We start from the raw sequence: 27,446 nt of genomic DNA on the forward strand, positions 1-27,446 counted from the left end.
ATTTAGCCAGTCTCACAAAATACAACTTAAGCCGTGTTGTTGAATTTTGGACTTGACCATTCACATTTTCATGAGCACAAGAAGCGGATAACGGTTCCGTAGCGAGCAATGTTTGATGTACAGTATATTGGACGTACTGTGCTTGGGAGGGGTGGGTGGGGGGGGGACAATTAAAAATAATAAAGTTAAGACGTGGACTGGAAAAGAGAGAGAGACAAAAAGAGCGAGCGAGAGAGAGAGCGGTGACCTCGTTCCCTCGACGTGCCTGACACGTGGGAGCGTCGCCATTCGCCGGTGCCGGCACCACGTGACTGTGACGCTGCTTTTATGTCGAGACGGGAACAATGGTGGCGCCGAGGAGGGGAAACCCGGAGTGGCACGGGGGGAGGGGACGGGTGGGACAAACAGCTGTGGGAAGAGGCTCCATCGTACGGGAATCAGACCAACCTGCCACCCCCCCCTTCACCCCCCGCTACTTTATCCTCCCTCATCCTGTACCCCCCCCCCCCCCCGCATCACCCCCCACCCCACTCTGTCCCCACCTCACATCACCTCCCCCCACTGTGCCCCCCCCAGCTCCACTTCAGACCCCCCCCCCCCCACGCTGTTCCCCCCACCTCGACTTCACCACCTCCCCCCCCACTTCACCCCCCTAATTCAGCCCCCCCACCCTATCCCCCCTTCACCTCCCCCCCCACCACCACCACACGGCAGAGTTAAGCTGAAACAACACGGGGGGTGGAGGGGGTGGTGCAGGTGAACTTGAATGAAGTGGGCAATGTCTCCTCCTGTACCACCACACAAATACAAAATGCAGCAAAGTGTTCCCAAGCAAAACCCCATCGCGGCGAGCGAGTCGATTCAGCGGAATAGACTAAGGACAAAGACAACAACGACAAAGACAACAACGACAAAGACAACAACGACAAAGACAACAACAACAACAACGCTGTGCTCTCGTCAACAGCAGGGTCGGGCTTCATTGAATCAACGCTGGTGGACTGCCAGATGTTTAGAAAGGCAAGGACTGGTTTCGACACCCAGTGTCTCATCAGCAGTCCTGCTCCAGCCAAATGCTGGTGGACTGCCAGATGTTTATGTAGGCGAAGATATGGGGTGGTCCTAGATTGACGGGAAATTATACTGCGTGAGAATGTGAAAACGGGATCGAGTGTTTCCCCCTCGCACGCGTCGGTTTTTCTCTGGGCGCTCCGGTCTCCTCTCCCAAGTTGAACGCCCCATTAATTGAGCCGTCGACACCTTCAGATGTATGGGACCGGCGGAGTTCGGGGCAATCGTTGGTTAGCGTCGGCTCATCGGCAGCCGCTGCTGTTGCTCGGCATCTCTTCACCTCCACGCAACGAGCCCAGAGCGGATAACCGCGTGCGCGCGTTACGAGTTGAAGTCATCATCATCGTCATCATCGTCGTCATCGTCACACTCAGCATCGTCGCCATCGTTATCGTCACTATCATCATCGTCACCGTCATCATCGTTACCATGATGATCATCGTCACACACACACACACCCACACACACACACCCCCACACACCCACACACACACATACGCACACACCCACACACACACACCCCCACACACACACACCCACCCCCCCACACACACACACCCCCACACACACACACACCCCCACACACACACCCCCACACACACACACACCCACACACACACACACTCCCACACACACACATACACACACATCCACACACACACAGCCCACACACACACCCCCACACACACCCCCACACACACACACACCCCCACACACACACCCCCCCACACACACACACACACTCCCACACACACACATACACACACATCCACACACACACACAGCCCACACACACACCCCACACACACCCCCCCACACACCCACACACACACATCCACACACACACACACCCCACACACCCCCCCCCACACCCACACACACACACCCCCCCACACACACACACCCCCACACACACACACACCCCCACACACACACACCCACACACACACCCACACACACCCCCCCACACACACACACACACCCACACACAGCCCACCCCATCCACGGCTATTTGTGGATAACGGCGGGGGGCAGTGGGAGTAGCAAGCTGGGCAAGCCAGGTCGTGAAGCGAGCTGCTCCCCCCACACCCCCACACCCCCTTCGTGGTGGTGTGTATGTGTGTATGTTGATCTACTGTCGCACCGTATGTAACCAATCGTGAGTGGATGAGTGGGTGAGTGTGTGGGTGAGTGAGTGGGTGAGGTGAGTGAGTGAGTGTGTGGGTGAGTGAGTGGGTGAGTGAGTGGGTGAGTGGGTGGGCGGGTGAGTGGGTGGGTGGATGAGTGGGTCAATGAGTGGGTGGGTGAGTGTGTGTATGTTGAAATTCTTTCAGACTGTACGTAGCCAACCGCGAGTGGGTGAGTGAGTGGGTGCGTCAGTGAGTGAGTGGGTGGGTGAGTGGGTGGGTGGGTGTGTGGGTGAGTGAGTGGGTGAGTGAGTGGGTGGGTCAGTGAGTGAGTGGGTGGGTGAGTGAGTGAGTGGGTGAGTGAGTGAGTGGGTGAGTGAGTGGGTGGGTCAGTGAGTGAGTGGGTGGGTGGGTGGGTGAGTGAGTGGGTGGGTGGGTGAGTGGGTGAGTGAGTGAGTGGGTGGGTGAGTGGGTGGGTCAGTGAGTGAGTGGGTGGGTGAGTGGGTGGGTGAGTGAGTGAATGAGTGGGTGAGTGAGTGGGTGGGTCAGTGAGTGAGTGGGTGGGTGAGTGGGTGGGTGGGTGAGTGAATGAGTGGGTGAGTGAGTGAGTGGGTGGGTCAGTGAGTGAGTGGGTGGGTGAGTGGGTGGGTGAGTGTATGTATTTTGAACTTCTTTCGCACCTTACGTAGCCAACCACGCTCATCGGAGTTGCGGGGGACTGACAATTAAACTCAACACAAAAAGTAATTCTAAACAATCTATCAGAGGTGGCTGGCTGGCGCGGAGGAGGATCCTACACCTTGAAACGGCAAGGTGTAGGATTCTGGGCCCTGGGGCCGTCCATAAATGACGTCACGCACCTGGGGGGGGGGGGGGGTGAGACATTTGTGATGATGTGTGACGATGGATGGGGGGGGGGGGAGAAATGTGACGTCACATCAAAATGCGCAACTTTGAATAAATATAGATAACGCGTTCTACTTCATTAAATAGACTTTTTTTTTAAATAAATGTTTTCTCCTACAACATCAGAGTGCAGCGCCACATTAAATACGCACTACAATGACAATAGTCACACATCGTCACAAATATCTGACCCCCCCTCCCCCAGGTGCGTGACGTCATTTATGGACGGCCCCTAGCGTGATGTATAGTGCGCTAAATAGTGTAGTGTAAAGGAGTGTAGTGTGTAGTAGTTTATATGTACGTTGAACTTCTTTCGCACCGTACGTAGCCAACCGTGCTAATCCGAGGTGCGGGGGAAGGGCAGCACACGAAACACAAACAGCAGTTCTAAAGAAATGAGCTTGTCAATCTAGATGATCATTTACAAGTGCATCGCTCCAGTGGCGTCCTAATACCGGCAGGAAGAGCGTTCCAGACGGCCGCGGAAGCGGCGCACCTGAGAAATTTCAAAGGACCACGAACTAAACACAAAACGCAGCTCCATGGAAATGGGTTTTCCTCGGTGTCCATAGGCGTGCATATAGACGCAGAGATTAAACGGCAACACATTTTAACCTTCACCTTATGGGGCTTTATGCCACGGTTATGAGAAATTAATACGTGTGTGTATGTGTGTATGTGTGTGGGGGGGGTGTGTGTGTGGGGTTGATAGCCATGCGATGAATACCTCCCACGACAGGGCACGTGAGAAGATGGCTCTGGCCCCCGCGGTGTGGATTAGGGGTGATTTAAGGGACCTTGGGAGAATGTCCATCACCTCATTAGAGTTTGTGCTGCGCTTGAATGAGCTCAATTTGCCACTCCGACGGTGGTGCATGCCCTTGACCCAGCGCTGTGCGGGCAGCGGCGAGGGATGGTGGGTGGATCACCCGCAAACTCACGATGTTTGTCGTGAAACAACTCCACTTTCACGTGGGCGTCGAGGAGAAGGCAGTAACCACAATGCCTTGCCAGCTGGTAAAATACCAAATAGTTTAGTTTAAGTTTAGAACCATGATAAGCCGTTTTATTGAGCTTATCCAATTGTGGCCGGGTCGCGTCCGAAAACCAAAAGAGCTACGTAGCTCATTGGAAAAAATTCAAATAGTTTAGTTTTTAGTTGAGAACAACGATAAGCCAAATTTTGATTTAAAGCTTTCGTGACTGCAGTAATTCATATTCTTAGCTCTTTCGGTAAAGTCACGTTGAAGGGAAACAATAAAATAATATTTTTAAAATATCACGTTGAAGGGAAACAATAAAATAATATTTTTAAAATATTATTTTATTGTTTCCCTTCAACGTGACTTTACCGAAAGAGCTAAGAATATAACGATAAGCCACTTATATTCCTTGGGTCTGTCGGTAAAGGTACGTAGATAGGTTTCTTAGAACCTATCACGTAGATAGAATGTGAATTCCTGCAGTCGCGAAAGCTTTAAGTCAAGAGATAAGCCACTTAGTTAAACTATCATTCATTGACAGGTGGCTTTGGAAGAAAAGAAGAAGAAAAAAAAACGCTATACAGCTCAGTGGGGCCTTGCCTGGTAGATGAAAAACCACGGTGGAATGTTCAAGAGTTTAAAAAAAACATTTTCAGGCCGGAGCTGGAGGCCGGCGACGGCTCGCCGGGCCCCACCACAGAGGAGGAGCGCGGCCGCAAAGGCGGCGGCAAGGAGGAGGAGGAGGAGCAGGAGGAGGAGGACTCCGAGGGGCGTCACGGCGACAAGGAGCAGGAGGAGGAGGAGGTCTCACGCCGCCGGCCCAAGGCCTCGAACGGCCACGGCGACTCGGACTTTGGGGACGGCCAAGAAGATCCGCAGGATTACTGTCCCGGTGAGGGCTCGTGGCTGCTCGTCCGCAGGGCTCAGTGGGGAGCAGGGGCCCAAATCGTCGTCGTCGTCGTCGTGAATTGTTAGAACGGACCGTAGCGCACGTGTCACGGCGCGCAATGGCCCGGTCCACGAACACGAAGGAGACACCGCGGTGGTAATAGTGCCCCGGCGTCTCCTGTCTGGCTGGGCTTCACCGCCTGAATGTCAAGCTGTAGTCGCTGCTCTGCGCCTACACCAGCAGCAGCAGCAATCGTACGAAAGATGAAGATCGTTAGAGATAAGTTTTGCTGGCTGGCTGGCTGGTTTGTTGTTCTCATTGGATGCAACGCCCGGGGAGAGGGATGGAGGGGAGTTGCGTCCACAGGACGTGCGGGTTGTTGTCATGTTAAGTACCATCATGCTATGTGAGGAAATAAACGTATTCGTGGCTGGCTTGTTGGCTGGATATCACATCCGGAGGGGAAGGGAAGGAGAGACGGACAGACGGTGGCATCCAAAGGACGTGCGGATTGTAATCATATTCTACATTAGATTAGGAAAAAAAAGTTTTGCTGGCTGGCCGGACGTCACGTCCAAAGGACATGGTGGTTGCTAGTTGTTGTTACTGTGCTTGTTTACACGGGGAAGCCTCGCACCGAGTCACGTGACTCATTTTCAAGAGGGTCCTGCCAAGTTTTGCGTTTGCAGGATGGGGGGAAAAGCGATGCTCGTTAGCTACCGTCTATTCCAATCGAGTAATTGTCATAATAATCATCATCATCATCACAATCATCTTTCGTCGTCATAGTCGTCATCATCATCGTCGTCGCTATGAAAATGTGTCGTAGTACGGCATACGTGGAGGATTGGTGTCTCGCTGAGAGTCGCCGTTACCGTCATCACCGTCCTTCATTGTAGTCGTCATCATCATGATCATCTGTGGATCTTTATGCAAGTGTAAGTCTATAGCTCGTCTATGTACGTAGCGTATCTATGGGTCTACATGAAACCGTGAACTATGGGATCCCTGTGTACTTATGTAAGTACGCTGTTCTCTGTCCAAGTCTATTTCAGTCTACGGGACTCTATGTAAGTCTACGGGTCTCTATGTAGGTCTGTGGGTCTCTATGCAAGTATATTGGTCTTTATTTAAGTCTGCGTGTGCGTGTGTGTGCGCTCGTGTGTGCGCGCGTGTGTGTGTGCGTGTGTGTGTGCGCGCGTGCGTGCGTGTGTGTGTGCGTGTGCGCGCGTGCGTGCGTGTGTGTGTGCGCGCGTGCGTGCGTGTGTGTGTGCGCGTGTGCGCGTGTGTGCGTGTGTGTGTGCGCGCGTGCGTGCGTGTGTGTGTGCGCGTGTGTGTGCGCGTATGCGTGCGTGTGCGTGCGTGTGTGATAATCACGCGTCCAACTTCAAGTCCGTGAGCCGTGCGATAGCTTCAGCAGTTAGCGCGACTTAAAGCCGCTCAGTGCGCCGGAGTGCAGCGGGCATCGGGTGGTGCAGTTGTTCGCGATAGGGTCCCATCGTCTCAATACGGTCCCATCGTCTCGATAGGTTCCATTGTATCGATACTGTTCCATTGTATCGATAAGGTTCCATTGTATCGATACGGTTCCATTGTATCGATAAGGTTCCATTGTATCGATACGGTTGCATTGTATCAATACTGTTCCATTGTATCAATGCTAAAGTATTAAAGCTTTCGTGACTGCATAAAATTACTCATTGTTTTTTTCGGTAAAGTCACGTATGTAGAAATACAATAAAATTATATTAAAACAAAAAACAATCACGACGTTTCGATCACAACGCAAAATTATCCTCCCCATAGAGGTTAGTCAGTTTAACACGTAGGCTCTCGCGACCAACATTATTCACAACAAAGGTTTTTGGATTTGTCTCCCTGTCTCTGTCTCTCCTCTGTCTCTCTGTCTCTCTGTCTCTCCTCTGTCTCTGTCTCTCCACTGTCTCTCCTCTGTCTCTCTGTTTCTGTCTCTCCTCTGTCTCTCCACTGTCTCTCCACTGTCTCTCTGTCTCTCCTCTGTCTCTCCACTGTCTCTCCACTGTCTCTCTGTCTCTCCTCTGTCTCTCCTCTGTCTCTCCACTGTCTCTCTGTCTCTCCTCTGTCTCTCCACTGTCTCTCTGTCTCCCCTCTGTCTCTCCACTGCCTCTCTGTCTCCCCTCTGTCTCCCCTCTGTCTCCCCTCTGTCTCCCCTCTGTCTCCCCTCTGTCTCTCCACTGTCTCTGTCTCTCTCACAGGCGGCTACCACCCCGTGCGGAAGGGCGACCTCTTCAACAGCCGCTACCACGTGGTGCGAAAACTCGGCTGGGGTCACTTCTCCACCGTCTGGCTCTGCTGGGACACGTGGTGAGCGCCGACTTTACCCAATAGCACCAAAGAGTATGGATCCCAGCAGTCACGAAAGCTTTAAAATCTATAAGTGAGCGCCGGGCGACTTTGCCCCGCTGGCACCGCGAGATTTTCACCTCCTAGCCTGGTGCGCGAGGAGGTCGTGGTGGGGTCGGGGTGGGGGTTCGATCCGGACCCTGATGACGCCCGCTGTATATTTGGAGTTTGAATGTTCCGTACAGCACGTGAGACTTCTTTCGCATTGTTACGTAGCCAACCGCGCTGATCGGAGGTTTGCGGGGGGGGAAGGACGACAAACTACGAAGCAGTTCTAAAGGAATTCGTTTTCGTGTCTCTCTCTCTGTGTCTGTCTCTTTCTCCCCGTGGTCGCGTGGATTTTTCTCCGGGTCCTCCGCATTTAGAGTGAACGTCACCACGCGTTTAGAGTCTTTGGCTGCTGTGAATGTCCACATTGCCAGCCACTTGGTTGAGCTAAGATTTACGATAGCCAGAGCCTTACCTGGTAATATTAAACGTGATTTGGTGTTGCGTTCTCATCCCCATCATCTGTAAATTTCTCTCTCCTCGTACCCAACCACCGCAAAATGAACTTCCCCTGTGCATTAATCAGTCCCCCACCCCCCTCCCTCCTCCTTCACCTCCTTCACCTCCTTCACGTCCCTCTCTCAAAGCCCTCACCACCTCTTCATCATCGCCCATTCCCTCTCCCCTCGCCCCTCCCCTACAGCCCATCCGTGACGTCATAATCATTGTCGTCGTCATCGTCGCAATCATGTCACCGTTATGATCGTCATCATCGCCGTCACCGACAATCGTCGCCATAGTCAGCACCATCGTCATCATCATCACCGTCGTCGTCAGCGTCGTCACCATAAGTGTCATCACCATCGCGATCGTCATCATTGTTGAATAGTCATTGGCATAATCATCATTGCCGTCATCGTCATCATTAAAGTGGTCATAATCATCATCGCCGTCATCGTCATCATTATCATGGTCATAATCATCATTGCCTTCATCGTCATCATTATCGTGGTCATAATCATCACCGCCGTCATCGTCATCATTATCGTGGTTATAATCATCATTGCCTTCATCGTCATCATTATCGTGGTCATAATCATCATCACTGTCATCGTCATCATTATCGTGGTCATAATCATCATCGCCGTCATCGTCATCATTATCGTGGTCATAATCATCATTGCCTTCATCGTCATCATTATCGTGGTCATAATCATCATCGCCGTCATCGTCATCATTATCGTGGTCATAATCATCATCGCCGTCATCGTCATCATTATCGTGGTCATAATCATCATTGCCTTCATCGTCATCATTATCGTGGTCATAATCATCATCGCCGTCATCGTCATCATTATCGTGGTCATAATCATCATTGCCTTCATCGTTATCATTATCGTGGTCATAATCATCATCGCCGTCATCGTCATCATTATCGTGGTCATAATCATCATTGCCGTCATCGTCATAATTATCGTGGTCATAATCATCATTGCCGTCATCGTGGTCATTATCGTGGTCATAATCATAATTGCCTTCATCGTCATCATTATCGTGGTCATAATCATCATTGCCGTCATCGTCATCATTATCGTGGTCATAATCATCATTGCCTTCATCGTCATCATTATCGTGGTCATAATCATCATTGCCGTCATCGTCATCGTGGTCATAATCATCGTCGTCATCGTCGTCATTATCGTGGTCATAATCATCATTGCCTTCATCGTCATCATTATCGTGGTCATAATCATCATTGCCGTCATCGTCATCATTATCGTGGTCATAATCATCATTGCCGTCATCGTCATCGTGGTCATAATCATCGTCGTCATCGTCGTCATTATCGTGGTCATAATCATCATTGCCTTCATCGTCATCATTATCGTGGTCATAATCATCATTGCCTTCATCGTCATCATTATCGTGGTCATAATCATCATTGCCGTCATCGTCATCATTATCGTGGTCATAATCATCATTGCCATCATCGTCATCGTGGTCATAATCATCGTCGTCATCGTCGTCATTATCGTGGTCATAATCATCATTGCCTTCATCGTCATCATTATCGTGGTCATAATCATCATTGCCTTCATCGTCATCATTATCGTGGTCATAATCATCATTGCCGTCATCGTCATCATTATCGTGGTCATAATCATCATTGCCGTCATCGTCATCATTATCGTGGTCATAATCATCATTGCCGTCATCGTCATCATGGTCATAATCATCGTCGTCATCGTCGTCATTATCGTGGTCATAATCATCATTGCCTTCATCGTCATCATTATCATGGTCATAATTATCATTGCCGTCATCGTCATCATTATCATGGTCATAATCATCATTTCCGTCATCGTCATCGTGGTCATAATCATCATTGCCGACATCGTCATCGTGGTCATAATCGTCGTCATCACCATTACAACTTCTCTGCCTCTCACCCTCAACTGCGGTGGTTGCCCACGTCGCGGTGCTGAGTGGAGCTGAGTGGAGCTGAGTGGAGCTGAGTGGTGCTGAGTGGAGCTGAGTGGTGCTGAGTGGAGCTGAGTGGTGCTGAGTGGAGCTGAGTGGTGCTGAGTGGAGCTGAGTGGAGCTGAGTGGTGCTGAGTGGAGCTGAGTGGTGCTGAGTGGAGCTGAGTTGAGCTGAGTGGAGCTGAGTGGTGCTGAGTGGAGCTGAGTGGTGCTGAGTGGAGCTGAGTGGTGCTGAGTGGAGCTGAGTGGTGCTGAGTGGTGCTGAGTGGAGCTGAGTGGTGCTGAGTGGAGCTGAGTGGAGCTGAGTGGTGCTGAGTGGAGCTGAGTGGAGCTGAGTGGAGCTGAGTGGTACTGAGTGGAGCTGAGTGGAGCTGAGTGGTGCTGAGTGGAGCTGAGTGGTGCTGAGTGGAGCTGAGTGGTGCTGAGTGGAGCTGAGTGGAGCTGAGTGGTAGTGAGTGGAGCTGAGTGGAGCTGAGTGGAGCTTAGTGGAGCTGAGTGGTGCTGAGTGGTGCTGAGTGGAGCTGAGTGGAGCTGAGTGGAGCTGAGTGGTGCTGAGTGGAGCTAAGTGGTGCTGAGTGGAGCTGAGTGGAGCTGAGTGGAGCTGAGTGGTACTGAGTGGAGCTGAGTGGAGCTGAGTGGTACTGAGTGGAGCTGAGTGGAGCTGAGTGGAGCTGAGTGGTGCTGAGTGGAGCTGAGTGGAGCTGAGTGGTGCTGAGTGGAGCTGAGTGGTGCTGAGTGGAGCTGAGTGGAGCTGTGCGGTGCTGAGTGGAGCTGAGTGGTGCTGAGTGGTGCTGAGTGGAGCTGAGTGGTGCTGAGTGGAGCTGAGTGGAGCCGAGTGGAGCTGAGTGGTGCTGAGTGGTGCTGAGTGGAGCTGAGTGGTGCTGAGTGGTGCTGAGTGGAGCTGAGTGGTACTGAGTGGAGCTGAGTGGAGCTGAGTGGAGCTGTGCGGGAGCCGAGTGGCGCGTTGCGTTTGCCGCGTCCAGGGCCAAGCGCTTCGTGGCTCTCAAGGTGGTGAAGAGCGCCCTGCACTACGCCCGGGCCGCACGGGACGAGGTCAGCATCCTGCAGCGGGTGAGCGGCGACACTCCGGCACCCCCGCGGCCTGCGTCGCGCGGACAGCGTCCCCCCTCGCGGAGGATGGCCAAGAACCGCTGGACGAGGACCCAACAACACCCACCAACCCCCACCCAACAACACCCACCAACCCCCACCCAACAACACCCACCAACCCCCACCCAACAACCCCCACCCAACAACCCCCACCCAACAACCCCCACCCACCGCCACCCACATGCACCGTCCCCACCCCACCCACCCCCCCACCCACCCCCACCCGCCCCCCCACCCAATCCCAACCCACCCCCCACCCACCCCCACCCGCCCCCCCACCCACCCCCACCCAACAACACCCACCAACCCATGCCCACCCACCGCCACCCACATGCACCCACCCCCCCCAGCCCCACCCACCCCCACCCGCCCCCCACCCAATCCCAACCCACCCCACACCCACCCCTCCACCAACCCCCCCCCCCCACCAACATCCACCCCTACCCCCACCCACCCCTACCCCCACCCACATGCACCTCCCCCCCCCCCCCACCGGCATGTCGCTCACAGATACGGGAGGCGGACTCCGAGGATCCGTACAGGGAACGAGTCGTCGCTCTGCTCGACAACTTCAGAGTGTCCGGGCCCAACGGGATCCGTATCCCTCGGCGGCAGCGTGGGGGCGGTGCTGGGGTCGGGGGTCTCGACTTAGGTTCATGTGCCTGGCGCCCTGAGGTACAGCAGTCCGTGCAATGGCACGTCAGATGGGAGTGGTTGAGATTGTGAAGAGGTGCTGGGGTTGTTGTTGTTGTTGTTGTTATGAAAGTGGTGGAGTAGTTATGGTGACAGTTAGGGGGGACAGGTTGGAGTTGTTCAGGAGGGGATGGGGTAGGGTTAGTGATAGGGTTGGTGGTTGTGGAAGGGGTAGTGATAGTGGTATTGATAGGGGTGGTGATAGCGATGGGGTAGTTATAATGGGTAGGGGTAGTGATAGGGTTGGGGTAGTGATAGGGGTAGTGATAGTGATTGTTGTAGGGGTAAGGGTAGTGGTAGGGGTATTGGTTGTGGTAGGGGTTGGGGTAGTGATAGTGATTGTAGTAGGGGTAGTGGTAGGGGTAGGGGTAGTAGTAGGGGTATTGGTTGTGGTAGGGGTTGGGGTAGTGATAGTGATTGTAGTAGGGGTAGTGGTAGGGGTAGTGGTAGGGGTAGTGGTTGTGATAGGGGTTGTGATGGGGGTAGTGGTAGGGGTAGTGGTAGGGGTAGTGGTTGTGGTAGGGGTTGGGGTAGGGGTAGTGGTAGGGGTAGTGGTTGTGGTAGGGGTTGGGGTAGTGATAGTGATTGTAGTAGGGGTTGTGGTAGGGGTAGTGGTTGTGATAGGGGTTGTGATGGGGGTAGTGGTAGGGGTAGTGGTTGTGGTAGGGGTTGGGGTAGTGATTGTGGTAGGGGTTGGGGTAGTGGTAGGGGTAGTGATTGTGGTAGGGGTTGGGGTAGTGATAGTGATTGTTGTAGGGGTAGTGATAGGGGTAGTGGTAGGGGTTGGGGTAGTGGTAGAAGTAGTGGTAGTGGTAGGGGTAGTGGTTGTGGTAGAGGTAGTGGTAGGGGTAGTGATTGTGGTTGTGGTAGGGGTTGTGATAGGAGTTGAAGTAGGCCTGGTCGTAGATGGCCGGTGGGGGCAGGGTGTAGCAGGATGATGATGGTGATGATGATGGTGATGATGGTGATGATGATGGGCTTGGAGAGGAGTGATGGGGGTTGTTTTAAGGGAGAGATGGAAGCAGGTCAGTGAAGTTGTATGTATGTTGAACTTCTTTCGGACCGTACTTAGACAACCATGAGTGGGTGAGTGGGTCAGTAAGTGGGTGAGCGAGTAGGTCAGGGAGTGGGTCAGTGAGTGGGTGAGCGAGTAAGTCAGTGAGTGGGTGAGTGAGTGAGTGGGTCAGTGAGTGGGTGAGCGAGTGAGTGGGTCAATGAGTGAGTGGGTCTATGGGTCAGTGAGTGGGTGAGTGAATGAGTGGATCAGTGAGTGGGTGAGCGAGTGAGTGGGTGAGTGAGTGAGTGAGTGGATAAGCGAGCGGGTGAGTGAGTGGGTGAGTGAGTGCGTAAGTGAATGGGTGAGTGAGTGGGTCAGCGAGCGGGTGAGTGAGTGGGTAAGTGAATGGGTGAGTGAGTGGGTGAGTAAGTGGGTAAGTGAGTGGGTCAGCAAGCGGGTGAGTGGGTGAGTGAGTGGGTAAGTGAATGGGTGAGTGAGTGGGTGAGTGAGTAGGTGAGTGAGTGGGTCAGCGAGCGGGTGAGTGAGCGGGTGAGTGAGCGGGTGAGTGAGCGGGTGAGTGGGTGAGTGAGTGGGTAAGTGAATGGGTGAGTGAGTGAGTGGATCAGTGAGTGGGTGAGCGAGTGAGTGAGTGAGTGGGTCAGTGAGTGAGTGAGTGGATAAGCGAGCGGGTGAGTGTGTGAGTGAGTGGGTGAGTGAGTGGATCAGTGAGTGAGTGGGTCACTGAGTGAGTGGATCAGCGAGCGGGTGAGTGAGTGGGTGAGTGAGTGGGTAAGTGAATGGGTGAGTGAGTGGGTGAGTGAGTGAGTGGGTAAGTGAATGGGTGAGTGAGTGGGTCAGCTAGCGGGTGAGCGAATGAGTGGGTGAGTGAGTGGGTCAGTGAGTGAGTGAGTGGGTCAGTGAGTGAGTGAGTGGATCAGCGAGCGGGTGAGTGAGTGGGTAAGTGAGTGGGTAAGTGAATGGGTGAGTGAGTGGGTCAGCGAGCAGGTGAGTGAGTGGGTGAGCGAGCGGGTGAGTGAGTGGGTCAGCGAGCGGGTGAGTGAGTGTGCCGCAGGGGGAGTCGGTTCCTGAGTGGAGTGGAGCGAGAAGGGCGAAGGAACGAGCGAGCGAGCGAGGCTGGGCGCAGGTTCGAGGGAGGCACAGAGACGGACGACTGCGAGTGCAGTGCCCGGGATGGGGCAGAGCGAGTGAGTTGTGAGTGGTGCGAGGATCAGGGGGTGGGTGCAAGACCGTCGGAACTTCCCTTGACGTCGCGGTGGACATGTGCATGGTGTTCGAGGCGTTGGGGCAGCAGCTGCTGTTGTGGATCGTGAGGGCCAATTACAGAGGAATCCCCATCGCCTGCGTCAAGACCATCATCCGGCAGGTGGGCCCCGTCGGCGTCATGGTCACGTGGTATTTCGTCGTCGTCATGGTCACGTGGTATTTCGTCGTCGTCATGGTCACGTGGTATTTCGTCGTCATGGTCACGCGGTATTTCGTCGTCGTCATGGTCACGCGGTATTTCGTCGTCATGGTCACGCGGTATTTCGTCGTCGTCATGGTCACGTGGTATTTCGTCGTCATGGTCACGTGGTATTTCGTCGTCCTCATGGTCACGTGGTATTTCGTCGCCATCACCACGCGGTATTTCGTCGTCATGGTCACGCGGTATTTCGTCGTCGTCATGGTCACGTGGTATTTCGTCGTCGTCATGGTCACGTGGTATTTCGTCGCCATGGTCACGTGGTATTTCGTCGTCATCGCCACGCGGTATTTCGTCGTCATGGTCACGCGGTATTTCGTCGTCGTCATGGTCACGTGGTATTTCGTCGCCATGGTCACGTGGTATTTCGTCGTCATCGCCACGCGGTATTTCGTCGTCATGGTCACGTGGTATTTCGTCGTCGTCATCGTCATCCTTTTAAGGGCCGTCCATAAATGACGTCACGCGATTTTGGACGATTTTTGACCCCCCCCCTCCTCCTCCTCGTCACATGGCGTCACAAAAAGTCAGACCCCCCCCCCCCCCAAATATGACGTCACAAAGCTCTGCCCCCCCTAAAAAAAAACATATTTTCATTTTGAAAATAAAACGTGCTTCAAATCTCTTTAAACTATTGTCATTGTAGTGCGTATTTAATGTGGCACTGCACTCCGATGTTGTAGGAGTGGTGTTATAACCATTATATATTTATTTAAAGTTGCGCATTCTGATGTGACGTCACATTTCTCAACCCCACCTCTCCCCCTCGTCACACATCGTCACAATTGTCTGACCCCCATGCCCCTCCCCCCCGTACTAGGTGCGTGACGTCATTTATGGACGGCCCCTTAGAGTTGCCAAGCAACTAAACGCGTTCGTCAATGACACCACGACAGCGGCGGTGCCTTGAAGGGGAAGAATCTGTGGAGCGCAGCCGACTCGTTTCAGGCAACGGGGGCCCTTGACGTAGCGCGCGTGCAATGACGCAGGGCCATTGCCCGAAACGTCAGCCTATATATCCGTATTTATTTTTTTTATCAGGGAAGGCTTATGTCACAGATGTACGGTCGCAGCACTTCAGAACGTCGCAACAAGCAAATACAAAATTAAAAACACGGCAGGGGCGCGAAGTAAACGAATCGCTTAAAATTTTTTTTTTTTTTAATACGAATAAAACTGAAGCAATGTGTTTTTGTTAATCTCGGCAGGCGAAACCCCGCCGTCGACTCGACGGGAGCGGGCGGCTTCACGGCGAACGCGTTCGTTTCGTTTTGCTAAAAGGGACGCGCAATTAGCGGCCTGCGAGCGACGGTCTGCAGACACCCACCCCCACCCCTCCGCGTTTCCCCCCCCAGGTGCTGCAGGCCCTGGAGTACCTCCACGGGCGCTGCGGGGTCATCCACACGGACATCAAGCCCGAGAACGTGCTGCTGTGCGTCGGGGACGACTACCTGCGCAGGCTGGCCGCTCACGCCACGGACCGCCAGCGCACAGGTGTGCCGGCGCAGGTGCGGGCGAGCCTCCACCCACCCACCCCCCCCACCCCCCCCACCCCCCCACCAACTCACCACCAACCCACCCACTACCGCCTACTCCCCCCCCTCCCCCCCCCCCAACACGACCACCAGCCCCAGGCTGAGTCGACCTAGGGGAGGCCCGGGACCGGTTCAGATAATCGTCACCGATGTCGGCCGTGAGTGGGAATCGAACTCGGGTCGCCGGGTTCGTAGCGCGGCGTAGCGCTAGGCCGCCACACTCCCACCCCACACGCCTCCCCACCAACCTCTACCCACCTCCCCACCCGCCTCCCCACCAACCCCCAACAACAACAATAACCGCCATTCAGCGCTAAGTGGCGGTGACATCACCACGACGCTTGTGCCAGGCCATGTGCACCTTGAGACCACGTGAAGTGTCGAACGCCCGCTGGCAGGAGGTCACGGGGCAGACCCAGGTGCCACGGTTCGACTGACTGAGATGACTGGCTGATGCACCACCTGTGCCCCCTACTGTGCCAACCTGCTGTGCTTTAGCCACCCGGCGCTCCGCTCGTTGTTGTGAGCGTCGCTCCTCCGCCCTCCGTTGCTGTTGGAAGGAGATTGCTTCCAACGTCCCACTAGGAGCGTCCTTCACGAGCCTCCTCCACAGAGGCCGATCTTGACACCGCTGGTACCAGTCATCGGCAAGTCCACTCAGCTCCACGTCCTCCAGTACCACATCACTCCATCTCTTCTCTAGCCCGTGCCGCGCCCGTTTAGCCCCCTCGATCCGGCCGAACAAAAGTCGTTTAGGCATGCGGTGGCTGGGCATGCGGGCTACATGACCCAGCCATCGCAGCCTTGCCTGCCGGAGGAGCTCACCGATGGGACCTTGCCCAGATCTTTCAAGGATTTGTGAGCTCCTAACACAATCCAGCCTGGTTAAACCCAGGATGGATCGTAGGCAGGCCAGCCTAAATAATTCTAACCGGCGAAGATGTTCCATTAGGGGGGTCCACGTTTGACAAGTGTAAAGAATGGAGGACATGACTGTGGCCAAGAAAACCTGAAGTTTCATGCGGAGCGACAGACCAGGTAACTTCCACAAAGCGTTATGCAGTCGATAAAAAGATATTGCCACTCGACTGATTCAGAGTGAGCCCTCTGCTGTCACTCTCCACTCTCTCCACAACTGCCCCATCACCAATTGGGAATTATGGGGGTGGAGTGTCCGATGGTACAAAATACCCAGGCAGGTGCCTAGTTTTGGTGGGGCTAATGGTAAGGTCCCACCTCTTAGTGACAAGCTCCAGGTTCAGCAGCAGCACCTCCAACTCCTCCTCTGAGTGAGCAGCAATTACCAGATCATCGGCATACGTAACATGGTTGACCAATAGGGAGCCATCCCTTGACCGCACCCAGGCATCGATCAACCTCCCATTGTATCTGTACCACGTGGTGGAAACAGATGTTAAATAATGTAGGAGCTAGAGGACATCCCTGTCGCACCCCAAGGTGAACAGGGAATGGCTCCGACGTAGTTTTACAGATGGCATGTCAGCCAGCCACTCGCATTGAGTTGACTTCTTCCAATATTTGAGGCACTGCAGCCTCGGCAGGGTCATCCCCACTTTGCCCCATGATATTTTCCAGGCTGAGGGATTTCCCCTCTCCCAGGACCTCACAGAAATGCTCAGCAAATCTGCAAACCTGTTCCTGGGGGTCGGAGATTGGATCACCGTTCTTTCCCCTGATGGTAATGGGTGTGGCGCTGCAAGTTACTTTTTTGATGGAATTAAAGAGCGATTTGTGATCGCGGGCCACTGAGGCAAATTCCGTCTCCTCAGCAACCCGCGACCACCACCCATCTTTGCAGCGCCTCACAGCTCTCCGAACCTCCGAGCGAAGGCTGCGGTAAGCCTCCTCGTTCTCTGATGTGGGATTCTGTAGCCGATGACAGTGGGCCTGTCGCTTTTTCTCAGCCAGCCTCAACACCTCCTCTGTCAGCCAGGGTCTCTGGGGAGGTCTGGACCGTGTACTCAAAACAGCCATTGCAGCTGCATGAGTCACAGTCCTAAACCTCGCCCATTTACCCTCAACATCAGGGGGAGTGGGGGACGATGCCAATCCCAGCCGCAAGCGATGATGAAATTCTCGCTTGCAACTTTCATCAGCTCGTTGAGACCAACGCCACTAAGAATGGCAGGTGCAGCATCTTGCAGATGACACATCGATGGTCAGTGGGCAGATCAGCTCCACGGTAGGTCCTGGTGTCAAGCACACCAACCCCCACCCACCTCCCCACCCGTCTCCCCGACCATCCACACATTCACCTCCCCACCCACCCCGCCTCACCATCCTCGGAATCTAAGCAGGATGACCGGGAATTGCTAATACTCCGCTCGACCCATCGGAGCCCCGGGTCGCGAGCGCGCACCGGAGCGTCGTCTCAACGCCGTAACAAACGGCGCCCGTCGTCCCGCTCCGCGCAATCATCCGCAGGCACCTCCGCGCAGGTGGAGGGAGCAATCGTACGGCAGGAGGGAAGAGGAGGAGGAGGAGGAGAAACGCAGAGCGGCGATGGCGGCGACGAGCGAAGGAGCGCCGCGGCCCCAGCGACGACTCCGCCCCGCGAGGAGCGACGAGGAGGAGGAGGAGGAGGAAGAAGGGGGAGCGATGAGCAGCGGCGATGATGGCGAGGGATGGGGAGCGACGGGAGGGGGCGCGGGTGGGCAGGAGGACAACGAGTTTGGGGAAGAATGGGGGGTGATGGGGAGGGAAGACGAGGAGGAAGGGGGGGCAGGCGGCAGCGACGATGGCGGAGATTGGGAGGTGATGGGGGGCGGTCACGGCGAGGATGGGGACTTGACGAGGATTGAGAATTGGGAGGCAGAGTTGGTAGGGAGGAGTGAGGATGAGGAGGGTGGTGGAGCAGCGGGGAGTGAGGATGGGGGAGAAGGGGTGAGTGAGAACGGGGTGGATGGGGAGAGCGTGGATGGAGTGGAAGGGGGAGTAGTGGGGAGTGAGGATGGAGTGGATGGGGGAGTAGTGGGGAGTGAGGATTTAGTGGATGGGGGAGTAGTGGGGAGTGAGGATGGAGTGGATGGGGGAGTAGTGGGGAGTGAAGATGGGGAGGAAGGGGTGAGTGAGAACGGGGTGGATGGGGAGAGCGCGGATGGAGTGGAAGGGGAAGCAGCGGGGAGTGAGTATTTAGTGGATGGGGGAGCAGGGGGGAGGGAGGAAGGGGGAGCGGTGACGATGGAGGAACTCTCCTCGCCAGCCACTCCACTGCACGGTGAGTCCCACGTTCGTCTGCCGCGGTGTCAACGCGGAATTTGAACGTTCCCCTTCCACAGAGATGTTTCGTTCTGCCCAGGAACTGACGTAGAGAATCAACTATCAAACTTAACGATAAACTAAAATATGTTTTACTTACCAGGTGAGGTTCCCGCTGAGCTGTGTGGCTCTGTTTTCAGAAGCGAGCTGGAAATCACGAATGAGTGCTCGACGAAGTGGCTTGTCATCATCATAACGTGGGAATTTACAGCGGCCAAACATTCTAAACGCGTGGTGATGTTGATTCTAAATGTAGAGGGAAAAACCGGAGGACCCCGGAGAAAAATCCACGCGACCACCACGGGGAGAGAGAGAGAGAGACACCGTAAACTCCAAATATACAGCAGCAGGCGTCAGGGTCGGGATCGAACCCACGACCTCCTGTACACCAGGCGAAGTAGTTAACATCTCCTAGCCACCGTGATGACGATGAGAGAGAGAGACACGCAAACTCCAAATATACAGCAGGCGTCAGGGTCGGGATGGAACCCACGACTTCCTGTATACCAGGCGAGGTAGTTAACATCTCCTAGCCACCGTGATGATGATGAGAGAGAGAGACACGCAAACTCCAAATATACAGCAGGTGTCAGGGTCGGGTTTGAACCCACGACCTCCTGTACACCAGGCGAGGTAGTTAACATCTCCTAGCCACCGTGATGATGATGAGAGAGAGAGACACGCAAACTCCAAATATACAGCAGCAGGCGTCAGGGTCGGGATCGAACCCACGACCTCCTGTATACCAGGCGAGGTAGTTAACATCTCCTAGCCACCGTGATGATGATGATGATGACAGAGAGACACGCAAACTCCAAATATACAGCAGCAGGCGTCAGGGTCGGGATTGAACCCACGACCTCCTGTATACCAGGCGAGGTAGTTAACATCTCCTAGCCACTGTGTTGATGATGATGAGAGAGAGAGAGACACGCAAACTCCAAATATACAGCAGCAGGCGTCAGGGTCGGGATCGAACCCACAACCTCCTGTACACCAGGCGAGGTAGTTAACATCTCCTAGCCACCGTGGCACCCAATGCTGGCTCCTGTCCCATCCCTTGGCACCCACCAAACTGCTGTGCAACAAATGAGCCGCAGTTCCTCGCTGTTCTCGTCAAGGATCACAAACCATCACCACGCAAACTCCATTCATCCTCGCAGCAGCAGCAGCGGCGGCTTTTGACTGCGGTCACCGCATCGCGCGGCGCTTTCAGATGCTCTTCTGCGGCCATCTGGAATGCTCTTCCTTCCGATATTAGGAATCCGCTAGATATATATGTGCGTGCTTTTAAATCATCATCTAGATTGACGAACTCGTTTCTACAGAACTGCTTTTTGTGTTTAGTTTGTTGTCCTTACGCTCGCACCTCCGATTAGCGCGGTTGGCTACGTACGGCGCGAAAGAAGTTCAACGTACTGCACATACACACATAGGTCGATTGTGACAAATGAACGTTGCTTTTTGCACTTAAGTCGAAAGCATGAATATCAAATCAGAAACTAAAGTTGCGTTTGTGCGTGTTATATATATGGATAAGATTTAAGAAAATGAAGGAAAAGTCGATGATTTCAAAGAGTTAACCGACACGGTTCGTGGTGATTGGCCACAGTCGTCCCGAGCGCTGCGGATCTGCTGCCAGACGTCCTGGACCCGGCAAGCGCCGAACATCTCCTGGTGAAGGTGGTCGACCTGGGAAACGCCTGCTGGGTGGTACGACCTCCGCCACCTCCTCCTCCTCCACCTCCTCATCCACCTACTCCACCTCCTCCACCTCCTCCTCCACCTCCTCCATCTCCCCTTTCACCTCCTCCACCTCCTCCTCCACCTCCTCCACCTCCTCCATCTCCCCCTTCACCTCCTCCATCTCCTCCACCTCCTCCATCTCCCCCTCCACCTCCTCCACTTCCTCCACCTCCTCCTCCACCTCCTCCACATCCACCTCCTCCAACTCCTCTTCCTCCACCTTTTCCACCTCCTTCTCCACCTCCACCTCCTCCTCCACCTCCACCTCTTCCATCTCCACCTCCTCCACCTCCTCCACCTCCTCCACCTCCTCCTCCACCTCTTCCATCTCCTCCACCTCCTCCACTTCCTCCTCCACCTCCTCCATCTCCTCCACCTCCTCCATCTCCACCTCCTCCACCTCCACCACCTCCTCCTCCACCTCCTCCTCCAGCTTCTCCATCTCCTCGTTCTCCACCGCCCTAATCCATCACCTTCTCCATTACCGCCACCACTATTACCACCGCCTCATCCAAAAAGACCTACGAGATCTAATTCACGACCACCATTTACATCTTCCATCACCACCACCACCTGCACCAATGTCACCTCGCCACTTACACCAACACCACCACCTCCACCAATGTCACCTCGCCACTTACACCATCACCACCACCACCTCCACCAATGTCACCTCCACCTCGCCACTTACACCACCACCTCCACCAATGTCACCTCGACCTCGCTACTTACACCATCACCACCACCACCTCCACCAATGTCACCTCCACCTCGCCACTTACACCATCACCATCACCACCTCCACCAATGTCAACTCTACCTCGCCACTTACACCATCACCACCACCACCACCTCCACCAATGTCACCTCCACCTCGCCACTTACAACATCACCATCACCACCACCTCCACCAATGTCACCTCCACCTCGCCACTTACACCACAACCACCACCACCACCTCCACCAATGTCACCTCCACCTCGCCACTTACACCATCACCACCTCCACCAATGTCACCTCCACCTCGCCACTTACAACATCACCACCACCACCACCACCAATGTCACCTCCACCTCGCCACTTACACCATCACCACCACCACTTCCACCAATGTCACCTCCACCTCGCCACTTACACCATCACCACCACCACCTCCACCAATGTCACCTCCACCTCGCCACTTACACCACCACCACCACCTCCACCAATGTCACCTCCACCTCGCTACTTACACCATCACCACCACCACCTCCACCAATGTCACCACCACCTCGCTACTTACACCATCACCACCACCTCCACCAATGTCACCTCCACCTCGCCACTTACACCATCACCACCACCACCTCTACCAATGTCACCTCCACCTCGCCACTTACACCATCACCACCACCACCAATGTCACCTCCACCTCGCCACTTACACCATCACCACCGTCTCGCCGCCTTGACAGAGATTAACGCACAGTCACACCTCACCACCGCTACCTCCATCAATATGACCACCACCACCACCACCACCACATCTCCTGTCACTCTCACCATCATCTCACCACCTCACCACATCGATCACCACTATCGCCTCAACCACCGCCCACCACCATTACGACCACGTCAGAACTTTCGAGATCATCATAATCATCACCTCCACCACCTTAATCATCACACCACTACCTCACCACCGCTATCACCACCACCAATCACCATCTCATCGACAGTATTCCATCACTATGATCACCTCCAAGGACGAAGATCCCCCGTGTAGCCTGCAACAGACTGTCGGCGCAAGTGCTGTTAGCGAGCACCTATGAAGGCCGGAACGGCACACGAGGGTGTGGGTGGCCAGCACCACGCCCGGCCGCCTTTGTCTCCGCAGTGGCGATGTTTGCACACTGCACCAGGTACTAATTTCAGGCTGATTTTACCTAGGGGAGGCCCAGGACCAGGCTGCCGGGTTCGTAGCGCTCTGAGCTAACCGCTGCACTACCCGCTCCCTGATCACCACCACCATCACAACCACTCAGATCGCCAAGTCACCACCAAAGCCATCACGATCGCCATTGATTATATTTGTGGGCAAGTGCTGGTCGAGAACACATCGATGCAGCCCAGGACCAACGCTCAGCCGCCTTTGACTCCCCAGTGCTGATGTTTCACAGCAACATCAGGTACTGTATTCGATTAAGGCTGAGTCGACCTAGCGGCGGCCCGGAACTTGTTCTGACATTACTCGCTTGCTTATGTTACCCATGACCTATGCCGTGACCACAACGCAGTGACCCCTGTGCCGTGACCTATGCCGTGACCCCTGTGCCGTGACCTGTAAACTGACCCCTGTGCCATGACCCCTGTGCCATGACCTATGCCGTGACCCCTGTTCCGTGACCTATAAACTAACCCCTGTGCCATGACCCCTGTGCCATGTCCTATGCTGTGGCAACAACGCATTCTCCTCCCCATACCGTGACCTCTGTGCCGTGACCCCTGTAACGTGACCTGTAAAGTAACCCCTGTGCCGTGACCTCTGTGTCGTGACCCCTGTTGTGCCGTGACCTCTGTGCCGTGACCTCTGCCAGGACAAGCACTTCTCAGACGACATCCAGACACGGCAGTACCGTGCGCTGGAGGTGCTGCTGGGGGCCGAGTACGGAACGCCGGCTGACATCTGGAGCACCGCCTGCATGGTCCGCGGCTAATACCGCTAGTACCACTAGTACCACACCACTAGTACCACACCACTAGTACCACTAGTACCACTAGTACCACATCACTAGTACCACACCACTAGTACCACACCACTAGTACCACTAGTACCACACCACTAGTAGCACACCACTAGTACCGCTAGTACCACACCACTAGTACCACTAGAACCACACCACTAGTACCACACCACTAGTACCACTAGTACCACACCACTAGTACCACTAGTACCGCTAGAACCACACCACTAGTACCACTAGAACCACACCACTAGTACCACTAGAACCACTAGAACCACACCACTAGTACCACACCACTAGTACCACTAGTACCGCTAGAACCACACCACTAGTACCACTAGAACCACACCACTAGTACCACTAGTACCACACCACTAGTACCACACCACTAGTACCACTAGTACCGCTAGAACCACACCACTACTACCACCAGAACCACACCATTAGTACCACACCACTAGTACCACACCACTAGTAACACTAGTACCACTAGAACCACACCACTAGTACCACACCACTAGTACCACTAGTACCACTAGAACCAAACCACTAGTACCACACCACTAGTACCACTAGTACCACCCCACTAGTACCACACCACAAGTACCACTAAAACCACACCACTAGCACCACACCACTAGTACCACTAGTACCACACCACTACTACCGCTAGTACCACACCACTAGTACCGCTAGAACCACCCCACTAGTACCACACCACAAGAACCACACCACTAAGACCACTAGTACCATACCACTATTACCACTAATACCACTAGTACCACTACAACCACACCACTAGTACCACTAATACCACTAGTACCACTAGAACCACACCACTAGTACCACACCACTAGTACCACTAGTACCACACCACTAGTACCACTAGTACCACACCACTAGTACCACACCACTAGTACCACTAGAACCACACTACTAGTAACCACACCACTAGTACCACTAGTACAACTAGTACCACAGCACTAGTACCGCTAAAACCACACTACTAGTACCACACCACTAGTACCACACCAGTAGTACCACTAGAACCACACCACTAGTACCGCTAGTACCACACTACTAGTACCACACCACTAGTACCACATCACTAGTACCACACCACTAGTACCACTAGAACCACACCACTAGTACCACACCACTAGTACCACTAGAACAACACCACTAGTACCACACCACTAATACCACTAGTAACGCTAGAACCACACCACTAGTACCACACCACTTGTACCACTAGTACCACTAGTACCACCAGTACCACACCACTAGTAACACTAGTACCGCTAGAACCACACCACTAGTACCACTAGAACCACACCACTAGTACCACTAGTACCACTAGTACCACACCACTAGAACCACACCACTAGTACCACTAGTACCACACCAATAGTACCACACCACTAGTACCACTAGCACCACACCACTAGTACTACTAGAACCACACCACTAGTACCACTAGTACCACACCACTAGTACCACTAGAACCACACCACTAGTACCACTAGAACCACAACACTAGTACCACACCACTAGTACCACTAGTACGACACCACTAGTACCACACCACTAGTACCACTAGTACCACACCACTAGTACCACTAGTACCACTAGTACCACACCACACCGCTAGTACCACTAGTACCGCTAGAACCACACCACTAGTCTCACATCACGGTGTCCGTGTGTCCCTCTGTCTCACATTCCAGGCCTTCGAGTTGGCCACAGGTGGGTATCTCTTTGAGCCGCACTCGGGGGAGGGATACTCCAGAGATGAGGGTTCGTGAACAGTCGCACTCACAACCACAGTCACACACTCACAACCACAGTCATACACTCACAACCACAGTCGTCTCACAACCAGTCACACACTCACAACCACAGTCACACACAACCACAGTCACACACTCACAACCACAGTAACACACAACCACAGTCATACACTCACAACCAGTCACAGTCACACACTTACAACCACAGTCACACACTCACAACCACAGTCATACACTCACAACCACAGTCACACACTCACAACCACAGTCACACTCACAACCAGTCACAGTCACACACTCACAACCACAGTCACACACTCACAACCACAGTCACACACTCACAACCACAGTCACTCACAACCACAGTCACACACTCACAACCACAGTCATACTCACAACTACAGTCATACAGTCACAACTACAGTCATACACTCACAACCACAGTCACACACTCACAACCACAGTCATACACTCACAACCACAGTCACACACAACCACAGTCACAGTCACACACTCACAACCACAGTCATACACTCACAACCACAGTCATACACAACCACAGTCATACACTCACAAGCACAGTCATACACAACCACAGTCACACACTCACAACCACAGTCATACACTCACAACCACAGTCATACACTCACAACCACAGTCATACACTCACAACCACAGTCACACTCACAACCAGTCACAGTCACACACTCACAACCACAGTCATACACTCACAACCACAGTCACACACTCACAACCAGTCACAGTCACACACTCACAACCACAGTCACTCACAACCACAGTCATACACTCACAACCACAGTCACATACAACCACAGTCACACTCACAACCACAGTCACACACTCACAACCACAGTCACACACAACCACAGTCACACACTCCGAACCACAGTCACACACAACCACAGTCATACACTCACAACCACAGTCACACACAACCACAGTCACACACTCACAACCACAATCATACACTCACAAGCATAGTCACAACCACAGTCACACACTCACAACCACAGTCACACACAACCACAGTCACACACTCACAACCACAGTCATACACTCACAACCACAGTCATACACAACCACAGTCATACACTCACAACTACAGTCATACACAACCACAGTCACAGACTCACAACCACAGTCATACACTCACAACCACAGTCATACACTCACAACCACAGTCACACACTCACAACCACAGTCATACACTCACAACCACAGTCACACACTCACAACCACAGTCATACACTCACAACCACAGTCACACACTCACAACCACAGTCATACACTCACAACCACAGTCATACACTCACAACCACAGTCACACACTCACAACCACAGTCATACACTCAAAACCACAGTCACACACTCACAACCAGTCACAGTCACACACTCACAACCACAGTCATACACTCACAACCACAGTCACACTCACAACCACAGTCACACATTCACAACCAGTCACAGTCACACACTCACAACCACAGTCACTCACAACCACAGTCATACACTCACAACCACAGTCACACACAACCACAGTCACACTCACAACCACAGTCACACACTCACAACCACAGTCACACACAACCACAGTCACACACAACCACAGTCATACACTCACAACCACAGTCACACACAACCACAGTCACACACTCACAACCACAATCATACACTCACAAGCATAGTCACAACCACAGTCACACACTCACAACCACAGTCATACACTCACAACCACAGTCACACACTCAAAACCACAGTCACACACAACCACAGTCACACACTCACAACCACAGTCATACACTCACAACCACAGTCATACACAACCACAGTCATACACTCACAACCACAGTCATCCACAAACACAGTCACACACTCACAACCACAGTCATACACTCACAACCACAGTCATACACTCACAACCACAGTCACACACTCACAACCATAGTCATACACTCACAACCACAGTCATACACTCACAACCACAGTCACACTCACAACCAGTCACACTCACACACTCACAACCACAGTCATACACTCACAACCACAGTCATACACTCACAACCACAGTCACACACAACCACAGTCACAGTCACACACTCACAACCACAGTCATACACTCACAACCACAGTCATACACAACCACAGTCATACACTCACAACCACAGTCATACACAACAACAGTCACACACTCACAACCACAGTCATACACTCACAACCACAGTCATACACTTACAACCACAGTC

The 27,446-nt window shown here is 53.6% G+C and overlaps 1 protein-coding gene across 1 annotated transcript in view; it reads left to right on the forward strand.

Annotated features, from left to right (window-relative positions):
- The first annotated feature begins 3,856 nt into the window (after positions 1 to 3,856).
- The window catches only part of LOC116952742 (SRSF protein kinase 3-like), a 33,482-nt gene continuing 9,892 nt past the window's right edge, over positions 3,857 to 27,446 (forward strand). The window contains exons 1-12 of the mRNA XM_076074416.1: positions 3,857 to 3,887; positions 4,629 to 4,979; positions 7,211 to 7,319; positions 10,811 to 10,898; positions 11,448 to 11,537; positions 13,907 to 14,011; positions 15,466 to 15,618; positions 18,091 to 18,316; positions 18,704 to 18,883; positions 20,537 to 20,637; positions 23,246 to 23,353; positions 25,120 to 25,189. Coding sequence (XP_075930531.1) covers positions 3,857 to 3,887; positions 4,629 to 4,979; positions 7,211 to 7,319; positions 10,811 to 10,898; positions 11,448 to 11,537; positions 13,907 to 14,011; positions 15,466 to 15,618; positions 18,091 to 18,316; positions 18,704 to 18,883; positions 20,537 to 20,637; positions 23,246 to 23,353; positions 25,120 to 25,189 — 1,612 coding nt within the window. The remainder of the gene's footprint in view (positions 3,888 to 4,628; positions 4,980 to 7,210; positions 7,320 to 10,810; positions 10,899 to 11,447; positions 11,538 to 13,906; positions 14,012 to 15,465; positions 15,619 to 18,090; positions 18,317 to 18,703; positions 18,884 to 20,536; positions 20,638 to 23,245; positions 23,354 to 25,119; positions 25,190 to 27,446) is intronic.

The sequence above is a fragment of the Petromyzon marinus genome, chromosome 48 (assembly GCF_048934315.1).
Source record: "Petromyzon marinus isolate PM22_M1 ecotype Great Lakes invasive population chromosome 48, UKy_Petmar_22M1.pri1.0, whole genome shotgun sequence".
In the NCBI taxonomy this organism is placed as follows: Eukaryota; Metazoa; Chordata; class Hyperoartia; order Petromyzontiformes; family Petromyzontidae; genus Petromyzon; species Petromyzon marinus.